Here is a 13,582-nt window from a genome sequence, read left to right as displayed (position 1 = left end):
GTTGACCACGGCTTGCTGCATTGGACAAAGTGGTTGTTTTTTTGTTGCCAAAATACATTATGTACTTTTAAAGGATGCAACAATATTTATACTTTACGGTTGTAAGTGGAAAGGTGCCGCCAGGGGCCTAAGGATTTTAGGGGGTAGAAGGGGGGGGTCAATGGCCATTTAAAGGCAGTAAAACGGGCAGGGTCCAGGACTTCAAACATTCGTCCGACAGCACGCCGGAGGACATCATCGACTGAGAGGCGAGCGGAACTCAATGATCGCTGATACTTGCGCAAGAAGATTTTAAAGTTAAATAATAATTTGTGTCCGTCAAACATTTTGATTGTACAACACATGATCTTGCTGTTAGAGCAATACGTGTAAAGGCACGCTGTCTTGTCAGTGATGACAATTCCTTCCGGCATTGTTAACGGGGTGGTCGGTGTTTTTCTCAAATTAGTTGCAGGATGTTTACCGTTAAGCGTCGGATCAAATTGTCAACAAGTTTTCGTAAACAAGCGTCCAGTTATCATTCCTGTAGCCTTTCATCCACTTAGTCGCTGCAAACGTAGTGAGAAGGCGGCGTTGCCCAAGACAGGGCAGTGCTAGTGCTGTTTTTACTGATAACTGTTATCTGTCATGCTAATGCCATGGAAAGCGCGGTTTCACTCAAATGCGTTTCAAGCTTTCCGTCATCATAACGAATAACAAGTTTTCAAATTTTAAATGTTACTTCCATATGATAGGCCTTATAATATTCTAATATTATTTTTCATATATTCTGAACAACCGAGAAAGCTCAAAGTGTATCCTATAATATGTAAAACAAACCCCAAATTTATTACAAATGAAGACAATCATAACATGATGTGGAGAACTTACCGATGAGAAGACAGAAGATATCGAGCCCTATTAATAGTTTCCTCTTGCTGTTGTCGATACCGTTGTTGTTGTTTAATGAAGAGGTCCCTCCGTTTCTTGTCTCTTGGGCCATTGCTTTCTCATACAGATACTTTTGCATTTGAGAATTCCCTCTCCTTTAGAATTAAATCCCACACGCCGCGGTAGATTGATAAACAATATACTAATGGGTCCGTATTTATGTAAGCCGAGCCAGCGCGAGAAATGTCATTCGGTTCTACGGGAAACCTCCGTTCCCAACTCAAAGAGGTCTTTGCAAAGTTATCGAAGGTGCAGCGATGCCGTCTGTCCGTGGTAAGTTAACTTGAAGAAACCTATAAGCCTTCCTCAGCTGACGTCGTAAATGCAATTCTGAACTACGTAAACAAGTTTTAACTACGTGTTCAGCACACAAGAAAATAAAGTTGTTGCGTTGGAAATGAATGGAAAGCCCGCTCCCTTTCAGTGTGCGTTTAAAGGCTTCTAGAGAGAATAGCGCTCTGCGTGCGGAGAGAACGTCTCTTGTTATATCAATCCTTCCTCTCCTCCTCCCCCTTCTCTCTTCAAGTTCCCTCTACAGCCTCAAGGCTCTGCCCCCTTCCCTAGGCTAGCGGACGGTAATCTCCATCATTCCATGGAAAACTTTCTCTGAATCCCAAACACTGTGGGACGTCAAGCATTGGCGAACATTTACTGCATCTAGCGGTTTTACCGGGAACTACAGACGCAACGCAACAGCGCAGAGCTCATCTCGCCGTACTACACGACATAGGCTACTATATTTCAAAAGTATGTGGACAGTGTTTATCAGAAATATAACTACGTTTTATGTCAATGCACGAAACTCCTAGATATATAATCCAACCGGAAAGTTCTAGCCTATTTCGTAACTGTAGGCGAAATCACAAGCTGCCTAAACCTTTTCTAAACCTGTCATTAAAAAAGGACAGCCAAACCCGTCTGTTTTTATCACGAAAACAACCTTCTGAATCCAAAAGCTCAGGTAGATAGCTGAATCTTCGAATTTGGAGGCCTACTCTAAACAAACATGCTTTGTGTTTAGTTTAGTGTTTACCTATGCGGGCTTAGATAACCAATAATCACTCTAACACTGTATACAAATACACTTGAAGTGGTTTGTACGCTTTCCTATGGGGTAGAAACTGTAAATTCATTATTTGCCATTAAGACCACTGTCCGTGCACCGAGAACAGGCGAACGGAGTGAATACTGCGATCACCGTCTGCCATCTAGTGTTAGACTAATGTAACAACACACCGCATCACTGCCTTTCGAGTCCTGCTATTCGGACCTACCATTATACTAGCAAGTGAAGCAAGTGTTTTGTGTCAACCACTGGTTATAGGAATAAGCGTACATACTTTCTAGATCACTGTCGCTGGCATGTCCGGTTAAACACAGTAACATGTTTATTAGTTTATCCCCCAGATAAATAGATTGTTGTTAATTAAATACTGGATGTTATGTTTATAAACCGTATAAGCACAAACAAAGCTCAAGGTTTTGACTTGATATACAAGCATAACGAGCGATCTGAGACTGAGCTGGTGTTGTGCTCGTGCCACGCCTCCCAGTCCCCGGGCGCCCCACGTACAGGCAACACCGAGGAGCTCGAGTCCAGCCTGTCGTTAACCGTGAAGATGGCAGAGAAGCAACAGAAACACGAAGGCAGGGTGAAGATTGGACATTATATACTCGGCGATACGCTTGGAGTCGGAACCTTTGGAAAAGTGAAGAGTTAAGTATTTGTTGTCTCTCATGCAGTATGGGTTGTGAACGTTTAGAACTGGAGATGAATGGGGCGAAACGGTTTAGCTAGCTACCTTTCGAACCTCACCGGTGGTTTACATAGGCTACGTATTGTGCGTATTAGGTAATGCGTAGTTTATGGAATAGATTGGCGTTGACACGTAAATGTGTTTGAGAATTTACTTAGCTAGAGCAGGTTAAAATGCAAATTCTTCCTGCAAGCCTAATCTGTCATATCGTATCGCACTTATCACTAAAGCTTTTTATTATCAGCAGGAACAATAGAAACGGGGAGCCAGATTCCATCTTATCTATCTTATGACCTTTATTGTCAAAGGCAGACTTTTCTTCTCGTTTAAAGTATTGAAAATTACCTTGCTAAAGACATGGAAGTGTACATTAGTTGCTTGAAATATTAGGGTAATAGCTTGATGCTGCTGTCATGAAGTATCCTTGTAGCATAAGAATATTATTTGGACAAAATGTGATGCTTAGCCCAAAGCCTATCGATATCAATAGAATGTAGCTAGAGCTAGCTAGTACCGAATACCATTGCTGACTATGAAGTTCACGGCGTAGACAATTGTTTTTTTTTCTCTCGAGCTAGCTTGTATCAGTTTCTCTGCATGACCTTGTGGAATTCGGACACTCCGGTTGTCAAAGCTTTTCTTGGCATAGGCTATTCAGTGCTGCGCCGCACAATGTAAAATCGCGTACATGTCAGACTGCACACATCCACAAGCCAACAACAGTGTAGTGTAACATCGTCACAGCCAGGTACTTCGGTTGTACCAGCGGCGTCTGTTTATACACTACTCCCCCATCACCAACATCCGGAAGTATCGCCACCTTGAATTAGCTTATTCTTAGAAGGCCTATGTTGTTCTTAACCTGCTTGCGGGGAACTATTTATTACTTGACAAGTCTCCCTTCTCCTCCAATGGCCTTATCTGCCAGCACGGTCTGAACTGACCTTGGCAGTGAAGCCGAAAAACAGCTTCCCAAATGTCTAATCAGCACAAACTGTGCTTGCTTCTTAGAATTGTAAAATGTTCCCATGACAACAGATTGACGTTTGCCATCCTATCTGTTTAACTTGCCAGACATATCATTATTTGGATTTCAAACATATCCTGAGTGTCTTGCATTGTGTCTCTTGTGCGGTGGCCAGCCACACACACAATACAAAAATGATTACAGTTATCGCTCCTATGTCATTCTCCAGTAGGCCTTAGAAGACCTACAGGTTGTGATTGTTGTTGTGTATTGATAATTGGTGTTTACCTATAAGCCCCATTGTGTTTACCCTGTGTTTGTATGTTGTGTGTGTTTAAGCTGTGTGTGGAAGAAACAGTGGGTTCATTGTCCGGCTGTGTTTATGTAACAGACGTGGTCTTGCTCTGTCAGAGGTATACGGGCCGAAGTTCGCCCCCCACTGGGATCGTACACGCCACCTCTGACTTGCCAAGCGCGACCACTCCCAGCTACGCCAACGAAAAGCTAGCTCTTCGTTGACGCGGCTGGCCTGTTCACATACTTGAGGAGTGAGTTTAAACCGATACACACTGGCTACATTTTCAGTTGGAGAGCACCAGCTTACAGGCCACAAGGTCGCAGTGAAGATCCTGAACAGGCAGAAGATCCGCAGTCTGGATGTGGTGGGAAAGATCAAACGCGAGATCCAGAACCTCAAACTCTTCAGACATCCACACATCATCAAGCTGTAAGTGGAACACACATCCACACACACACATCATCAAGCTGTAAGTGGAACACACATCCACACACACACATCATCAAGCTGTAAGTGGAACACACATCCACACACACACATCATCAAGCTGTAAGTGGAACACACATCCACACACACACATCATCAAGCTGTAAGTGGAACACACATCCACACACACATGCACATCCACATATCCTCAAGCTGTAAGTGGAACACACACACATACACATCTACACATCATCAAGCTGTAAGTGGAACACACACACATGCACACAGACACACACTCACCATACATGCTAGGTTTTAAACTAAGCTATATAGGATGTGTGTTCTGTGGTGAGCATGCACTGTCTTTGTGTTTATTTCCTATGACTGTGCTATACTGAGCTTGGATTTACTGAGAAGACACACATGCACACACACACACCCTCAGTGCTGCTCCTGTGTTAGATAGGTAATTCAGGTTTGTACAAAATCTGTACAAAATCTGTAGTTAAAGAGATTGGGGTTTACGTAGTTCCTGCTCGGCTAAATCCCTTCCTACTCCCAGCCGTCTGGCTCGTTTGTTTGCTTGTTTTCTCTTCCTCGTTTCTGAAGTCACCACTCTGCCACCCTCTCTCTCTCTTTCTCCTCCTCTCTCTCTCTCTTTCTCCTCCTCTCTCTCTGTCTTTCTCCTCCTCTTTCTCTCCTCTCCTCTCTCTCTCCCTCCCTCCCTCTCTCTCTCTTTCTCCTCCTCTATCTGTCTTTCTCTCCTTTCTTTCTCCATCCATCTCCTTTTTTCTCTTTCACTCTTTCTTCTTATCTCCAACCTTCTCTCTCTCTCTGTCTGTCTGTCTGTCTGTCTCTCTCAATCTCACACCCTCTCTCTCTCAATCTCACACCCTCTCACTCTCCTCTCACTCTCTCACTATCTCTTTCACACTCTCCCCCCCCCCCTCCCCCCCTCTCTCTCTCTCTCTCTCTCTCTCTCTCTCTCTCTCTCTCTCTCTCTCTCTCTCTCTCTCTCTCTCTCTCTCTCTCTCTCCCCCTCTCCCTCTCCCTCTCCCTCTCCCTCTCCCTCTCCCTCTCCCTCTCCCTCTCCCTCTCCCTCTCCCTCTCCCTCTCCCTCTCCCTCTCCCTCTCCCTCTCCCTCTCTCTCTCTCTCTCTCTCTGTCCTTTCCAAAGCTGTGCTTGGTGTTATTTTTAGGCCAGGGTTTGGGTTAGGCTAGAGTGACACAGTGAGCTATGGCAGACATGTGCTGTCCTGGGTGACTACTGTTCTATAGCAGGTCTATTGGAGAGAGAAGAAGACATGAGAAACAGCGGCTGGAATCAAATACTTACAGACACACACAAGTACACACACATCGACAGCTGGTCCCAACCTCTACACCCTTGTCTCTCCAGTCAGGAGAACAGACAATATGATGATGGCAGTGGGTGTGTTTGTGAGTTAGGGATAGGGGCCTCTGAGAAACTGTCTGCCGTTTTCTGAAGGGTTTTATGGTACCTGCTTCCATGGATGCGAAAAGTGTGTGTGTGTGCGTGTTAAGAGGGATGAGGAAGGATACAAGCTCTAAGGACAAGACTGTTATGAGAGTCAGTTTTGTTATTAGATGATGATCGCTTCATAAAGAAATCAAAGGCCTGACCTTGTGTGTGTGTGTGTGTGTGTGTGTGTGTGTGTGTGTGTGTGTGTGTTGGTGTTTCAGGTACCAGGTGATCAGCACGCCCACAGATTTCTTCATGGTGATGGAGTATGTTTCAGGAGGAGAGCTGTTTGACTACATCTGCAAACATGGACGGGTAAGACGCCTTATACATCGTCTAGATGTGTAGTGCAGTAGTTTGTGTGTTTGTGTGATTCTGTGAGTGTGTAAGGGTGTGGATGTCGACTCATGTCTGTGCGTGTGTAAAGGTGTGGATGTGTGTTAACGTGTCTGTGTGTGTGTGTGATGACGGTGGGCCCGTGTGCAGGTGGAGGACACGGAGGCACGTCGTCTGTTCCAGCAGATCATCTCTGCGGTGGATTACTGTCACAGGCACATGGTGGTGCACCGAGACCTGAAGCCAGAGAACGTGCTGCTGGACGCCAGCAAGAACGCCAAGATCGCTGACTTCGGTACGCTGGGGGGGGGCGGGGGGGGGGGGGGTTGGGTACAGTGTGGGTGTTGATGGAAGCGATTAGCACTTGGGGGTGGTTTTGGGGATGTCTGCTGTTGGACGCCTGTTTGAAGATTTGAGAGAGAGAAGGGAGAGAGATAGTGAGCTGCAAGGGAGGGAGAGAGCGTGGGGGGGGGGAGAGGGTGTCCTAGCAACAGGCAGGTTTGATGTCATTTCTGGCATGAACGCTTGGAGGCCCACTGTCATCCGAGATGGAGAGGGGGGCGAGGAGAAGGAAAGAGGGAGGTGTAGGGAGGGAGAGAGGATGTGCAGTATTGGCAGAGAGCAAACAGCAGGTACGGTTACTAAAGAGATAGTTCAAAAAAAAGAGCTAGAGGGAGGGGGAGAGGAGGGTTAGCCAGTGGCTGTAGTCTGAGCAGGAAGATCTAATCTAATCAGTGTGTTCACAGCTTAGACCCCAGGCTAGCAAAGCAGGATGAAACCCCCATCCCGCCCCACTCTCTCACCTCCAGCCTGAACGAGGAGCGGGTCTTACCGAGCCTTACGTTTTCCTTCCGTGTGATTGGTTGCCAGGGCTGTCAAACATGATGTCAGACGGGGAGTTTCTGAGGACCAGCTGTGGGTCTCCAAACTACGCTGCTCCCGAGGTCATCTCAGGAAGGTGGGCTCATAAACAACACACTCCTGTGTGTGTGTGTGTGTTGAGTGTGTGTGTAACCCACTCCCTCGTGCCCCAGGCTGTACGCGGGCCCCGAGGTGGACATCTGGTCCTGCGGGGTGATCCTCTACGCCCTGCTGTGCGGCACGCTGCCCTTCGACGACGAGCACGTCCCCACGCTGTTCAAGAAGATCCGCGGGGGCGTGTTCTACATCCCTGAGTATCTGACGCGCTCCGTGGCCTCACTGCTCATGCTCATGATGCAGGTGGATCCTCTGAAGAGAGCCTCCATCAAGGACATCAGGTGAGTCAGACCAGGCCCCCGCTCCCCTGGGAGGAACACCAGACCCCCCCGCTCCCCTGGGAGGAACACCAGACCCCCCCCGCTCCCCTGGGAGGAACACCAGACCCCCCCCCGCTCCCCTGGGAGGAACACCAGACCCCCCCCCGCTCCCCTGGGAGGAACACCAGACCCCCCCCCGCCCTGTTCCCCTGGGAGGAACACCAGACCCCCCCCCGCTCCCCTGGGAGGAACACCAGACCCCCCCCCCGCCCTGTTCCCCTGGGAGGAACACCAGACCCCCCCCCCCTCGCTCCCCTGGGAGGAACACCAGACCCCCCCCCCCTCGCTCCCCTGGGAGGAACACCAGACCCCCCCCCGCCCTGTTCCCCTGGGAGGAACACCAGACCCCCCCCCCCCTCGCTCCCCTGGGAGGAACACCAGACCCCCCCCCGCTCCCCTGAGAGGAATGCCAGACCCCCTCCCCCTCCCCCCCCCCCCCCGCTCCCCTGGGAGGAACACCAGACACCCCCGCCTGGGGTCTGATGGTCTGGGTTTGACCTGCTTTGATGTGTGTGTGTGCGTGTGTGTGTGCGTCAGGGAGCACGAGTGGTTCAAGCAGGACCTGCCGGGGTACCTGTTCCCCGAGGACCCGTCGTACGACTCCAGCGAGCTGGACGAGGAGGCCGTGAGGGAGGTGTGTGACAAGTTTGAGAGCTCCGAGTCTGAGGTCATGTCCAGCCTGTACAGTGGAGACCCCCAGGTAAGGACCACCAGCACAGTCAACACCTCCCCTTTCAACATCATGCTCTCCTGCTGGCCTTCCTTATTCTCTTTTACTCATTCCCTCTCTCTCTCTCTCTCCTCCTCCCTCCCTCTATCTCCCTCCCTCTCTCCCTCTCTCTCCTTCCCTTCCTCTCTCCTACCTCTCTCTCTCTCTCCCTCTCTCCCTCCCTCCCCCCCCACCCCAGGACCAGCTAGCGGTAGCCTACCACCTGATCATCGACAACCGGCGCATCATGACCCAGGCCAGTGAGTTCTACCTGGCCTCCAGCCCCCCGCAGGGCTCCTTCATGGAGGAGGGCATGGCCCTGCCCCCAGGGGTCAAGCCCCACCCAGAGAGGATGCCCCCCCTGCTGGTCGACAGCCCCAAGTCCCGCTGTCCCCTGGACGCCCTGAACACCACCAAGGCCAAGCAACTGACTGTGAAGAAGGCCAAGTGGCACCTGGGTATCCGCAGCCAGAGCAGGCCCTACGACATCATGGCCGAGGTGTACCGTGCCATGAGGCAGCTCAGCTACGACTGGAAGGTGAGGGGGTGTACACACACACACACACACACACGAGCGCACAAACATTCAATCTCTCACACACACACACACACACATGAACATACCAGGCCAGACACACACCAGGTCAGAGATACACACACACACACATACAGCAGGTCACACACACACACGTAAACCTGCCAGGACATGGAGGGTGTTCCTGTGTGCAGGTGGTGAACCCGTACCACCTGCGTGTGAGGAGGAAGAATCCGGTGACGGGGAACCTGATGAAGATGAGTCTGCAGCTGTACCAGGTTGACAGCAGGTCCTACCTCCTCGACTTCAAAAGCATCGACGGTAAAACACCTGCGTCACACGTGCACACACACACACCATCTCCCCCACCCTCACACACACACAGCTCTCATGTGGGTACGCATAAAACGGCATTTAAAAGTTGCATCTTCATGGTGTGTGAAAAGTTTGGGAATGGCTGGTCTAGAGCATTATTACTATCAAAATATCATTATTATTTTTATTAGAAAGATATTTAGCTATGTTTCCTCTGTGGTAGCATCTCTGATATTATAAATCACACTGCTATAATAATAATAATGTGCTATGTGGTACTGACCCCCCCCCCCCCACCCCCCCCCCCCACCCCCAGATGACATCATGGAGGCGGTGGGATTCAAGTCAGGCTCGTCCACCCCCCAGCGCTCAGGCTCCACGGCGGGCCTCCACAGACCCAGGCTCAGCATGGACTCGGCCAGCCCGGCCGTGGACCTGCCCCAGCTCAGCTCCTCCCTGCCTGGGTCGCTCTCCTGCAGCGCCCCCCTGCTAGCCCCGCGACAGGGCTCCCACACCATGGACTTCTTTGAGATGTGTGCCAGTCTGATCACCACGCTGGCACGCTGAGGGGATACCCCCACCCCACTCCCTCCCTCTCTCCCACCCCCTTTCCCCTCTTGGTCTCCCCTCATCACCCCTCACCACCCGGCCCAGACCCAGCAGCTGGAGCTGGCTGCCCTCTCTACAGTCAGACACACGTTCCTCAAACGGTTCCTCCCCTCATTTTCCCGTCTCCTGTTCTTCACGGTTGATTCCAGCTGTGTGGGCCCCTGGTGGCAGCTGATAGTCATCACGTAGCTTAGGCCTGTTCATGCAGGAGAGGTCACCGAGACAAAGATTTGACCCTGTGTTGAAACTGGTCACGGTCAGCTGTGGATGGACTGGGGTCAGAGGTCAGGGGTTAACCTGGATGGTGGAGGGTCGCTTGAGGTCAAGTTCACTGGATGTTCACCCCACTAAACCCCCCAATCACCAGTTAGCTGCTGAGATGGTGTTGGGGGGAGGGGAGCGATAGATAAGTGTCTTACATACTAATTCAGCTAGGATCATATTTTGAACACAATTGTTTTGATTTTCGTTTTTTTTTTCCTATGGTTTTGTAATAACACAGATTTTTGTTATCCATGGACGATATATTTATATTTATGTATCACTTTTAAGTAGTTTAATAGCTTTTGATTGCAATGGCTTACCAAAAACAAGAGTTTATACAAAGAAAGGATCATTATTATTATCATGTAGGTATCAGATGTATTTATTTTCTTGAGATTGTTCACTGCTTTTACGCTGAAGGGGGTTTTTCTTCCTGGTTTTGGAACAAGATGGCAGGGACGACGCCAGCGATTGGTCGGTGTCTGTTGTTGTCGCTGTGGGGAGTAGTTAGCCCCTGAGGCTAACACTGCAGATACGCAGCGCCTCCCAGACCTCGCATGCAGTCTTCCCCTCACGTCGTTATGTGAGGTTAGGCACCCGTGCGGCATGCATGGCCCACAACCCTCATTTAGAAGCACCTGTTTGGTCAACATCGTTCAGACAGGCAAAGCGAGCCAGACACACCTACTGTACCGGGTGGGGGAGGGGAGCTGGTTTAACGGGGTGATGTAGAGGGGGTGAAATGGAGGGTTAAGGTTAGAGTGATGTGGGCGGAGGTGATGTGTATCTGTGGCAGGGCCTCTACACAACAGAAAACCGCAAAGCCCTTCTCCAGTTGCCTTACAAATGCAAACACGTTTGTTACTGTGTGAGTGTGTACACACCTGTGTGTGGATGTGTGTGGTGTGTGTGTGTGCACACGGAGTAAAGAAAGTGTAAATTTGTCTGGGTCCTGAGCCTGTCTGTCTGTATCTCTCTTTTTCTCTGTCTGTCTACCTGCCAGCCTGACAGACAGACAGGCTGGACAAAAGCAGGGATTGGATAGAAGAATACACTATAATGTATGTGCCAATGAGATCTGTGATCGTCAGTGACCGTGAGAGAGGAGGACGGCAGAGAGAGAGAAAGAGGGGAGGATGTGATAAGAAGATGGCTTAAGTGATCATCATCACCTCAGTTCTGTAACAGAGCTTCTGCCAAAGCTCTCTCTCCAAAGTTTACATTGTACCTCTTCCAGGTCTCTCTCTCTGTCTGTCTCTCTCTTTCTCACTCTGTCTCTCTCTTTCTCTCTGTCTGTGTCTGGTGTTTTCTCTGTGTCTGTATTGACTGTCTGAGGCATGAATCTGTGTTCTGTTCACTGGTGTTTGTCCGTTCTGTATTCCTGTTCTCCCACAACAAGCTGAGGTTCTAGCGGGTTCTTCGGGACCAAATGTATAACCGGTCCTGCTGCCTTTGGGTTCCCCTGGGGGTATCCACTACTGGGGAGATGGGAAGGTTCTAGAAGACTTGACACACCACTGAAGCCAAGAGCCTAGACAGAAAGAGTATCACATTACAGAGCCACATGTCCTCGCTTCTCTCTATATATATATTTAATATTATTGTGTGTCACTGGTAGATATCAGCATGACGGATACAATGAAAATACTTTTATTTCTGAAATATTCTAGCATCTGGTTAATTCACTAAAAGCTCAACTCTGGCTGTGGCTCGTGTTAAAGGCCTTTATGACCTGTGTTCTGGTCAAACACACTCAAGGCTCCAACTTCTGTATGCAATACAGACCTGCCATTGGGCCACAGTGAAACTGTACCCCCTGCTGCTCAGCTCACGCCATTACACTCATCAACACTACAGGCCAGTTGACCTTTCACCCCTGAGAGGGACTATAGTCTCACAGTGTTCCATACTCCAGAAAGGGCTAGCAAGCTAGCTAGCTAGCTACAGGATGTTTTGGTTGAAAGTTGAGAATTTACCTGGAGTTTGGGGCATGGCGAGGCTATCTTCTAGAAACAGCCATTGTTGTTATGTCTGTGTGTGTCAGTGTGTTTGTGTCTGTCAGTGTGTCAGTAGCATGCTAGACCCCATGCTCTCACCAGTCCAGAGGTAGTGAAATAACCACCATGTGGCACATTGTCAGAGCTGCGATTCTGCGTGGAACCAATGTCAACGTTCTCCCCATCGTTCTCTCCATCGCTGCGGTTCCATGGCAGGTTCTACGGCAGGGTTCCTCATGCCCCGTGTCAAGCATGGAGACCCTGTTATTTGTAACTTTGTGTGTGTTTTAGATCTCTCCCAATGCCTCCGTGTCTGAATGGAGTTTGGATTTTCTCTCGTTATGCACTGCATGGTGTTGCTCTTCTGATTTGCACTTTACTGAATATTTATTGTCAAACTGAATAAACAAATATATATATCCTGGGTCAGTGCTTTGGGTTTGTTTGTTCTGCATGAACTGTTTCTGCTGGTCTGTATAGAGATGGTAAATGTACACACATCCTTCAATTAAGTAGAAATACAGATACTCATGTTTATAAAGACTGGTAAAAGTTGAAGTGCTGACCATCAGCTCTTTCCTATCTAAATCTCACAATTTGAAACTGCCGCTGTAAAATGAGTGGTTTCAAAAAAGCCACAGAGTTGATGCTAAGTCTGTCTTGTAGAATATGATTTTGCAAGAACTCTCTGTGGCTTAGTGGTGTAAGCATGTGTACCGTCAAGTCTACTGCCAAACATGGTACCCCTGGTTCAAATCTTGCTCAAACCAATTGATAATTCATTTAACTGATATCAGTTATGTAATATATATGTCAGTTTTATTTATTTATAAGTCGAAGAGCAAAAATTGAGCTGTAAAAAGATTCTTCTGCCAGATTTGAACACAAGACCCCTCACACAGTAGCCCACATCTTTAACCACTGAGCTATCAGGGATCAAAACAATCTCCACTCAACATTTAAATTTGTCATTTAACTATCTAGTTGTAACAACCTGCAGAGGGGGGTGTCAGAAAAACAGAAGAAAGCAGGACTCGTCAAATACAATCCACAACTCAATAAACTGAGGGAATTAACACAACAACTTGTCTTTTTATTTATTTTTTTATTTTTACTTTTGTCAGCTTTGTGAATTGTTTTTCTTTATTAAGGAAAAGAATGATTACTACAAATCACAAATAACACTAATAGCTAATCACATCAGCCGACAAATCAGATATTCTGAATATTAAATGTTATAATACATCTCAATTAAGTACACACACCCCCAAAACACACCTGCTAACCCCTTTGGTCATTTTACCTCCAAAACACACATACTAACCCCTTTGGTCATTTCACCCCCAAAACACACATGCTAACCCCTTTGGTCAGTTCACCCCCAAAACACACATGCTAACCCCTTTGGTCATTCTACCCCCAAAACACACATGCTAACCCCTTTGGTAAGTTTACCCCGAAAACACACATGCTAACCCCTTTGGTAATTTTACCCCCAAAACACAAATGCTAACCTCCTTTGGTAATTTCACCCCGAAAACACACATGCTAACCCCTTTGGTCATTTCACCCCCAAAACACATATGCTAACCCCTTTGGTCATTTCACCCCCAAAACACACATGCTAACCCCTTCGGTCATTCTACCCCCAAAACACAC

At 48.4% G+C, this 13,582-nt stretch overlaps 1 protein-coding gene across 2 annotated transcripts; it reads left to right on the top strand.

Annotated features, from left to right (window-relative positions):
- The first annotated feature begins 2,517 nt into the window (after window positions 1-2,517).
- prkaa2 (protein kinase, AMP-activated, alpha 2 catalytic subunit) lies at window positions 2,518-12,343 on the top strand. 2 transcript variants are annotated; one of them, XM_067229659.1, is made up of 10 exons: window positions 2,518-2,646; window positions 4,240-4,381; window positions 6,082-6,175; window positions 6,347-6,491; window positions 7,067-7,154; window positions 7,231-7,455; window positions 8,032-8,194; window positions 8,403-8,741; window positions 8,933-9,059; window positions 9,370-12,343. In XM_067229659.1, the coding sequence occupies exons 1-10, from the start codon at window positions 2,550-2,552 to the stop codon at window positions 9,618-9,620; spliced, it is 1,671 nt and encodes a 556-aa protein (XP_067085760.1). In that variant the 5' UTR covers window positions 2,518-2,549; the 3' UTR covers window positions 9,621-12,343. The 2 variants fall into 2 exon arrangements, with proteins under 2 accessions (XP_067085760.1, XP_067085761.1); XM_067229660.1 differs by lacking the exons at window positions 2,518-2,646; window positions 4,240-4,381 and adding an exon at window positions 4,630-4,637.
- Window positions 12,344-13,582: the final 1,239 nt, after the last annotated feature.

Source organism: Osmerus mordax, chromosome 26, assembly GCF_038355195.1.
Source record: "Osmerus mordax isolate fOsmMor3 chromosome 26, fOsmMor3.pri, whole genome shotgun sequence".
In the NCBI taxonomy this organism is placed as follows: Eukaryota; Metazoa; Chordata; class Actinopteri; order Osmeriformes; family Osmeridae; genus Osmerus; species Osmerus mordax.
This window is presented reverse-complemented; position numbering and strand designations above follow the sequence as displayed.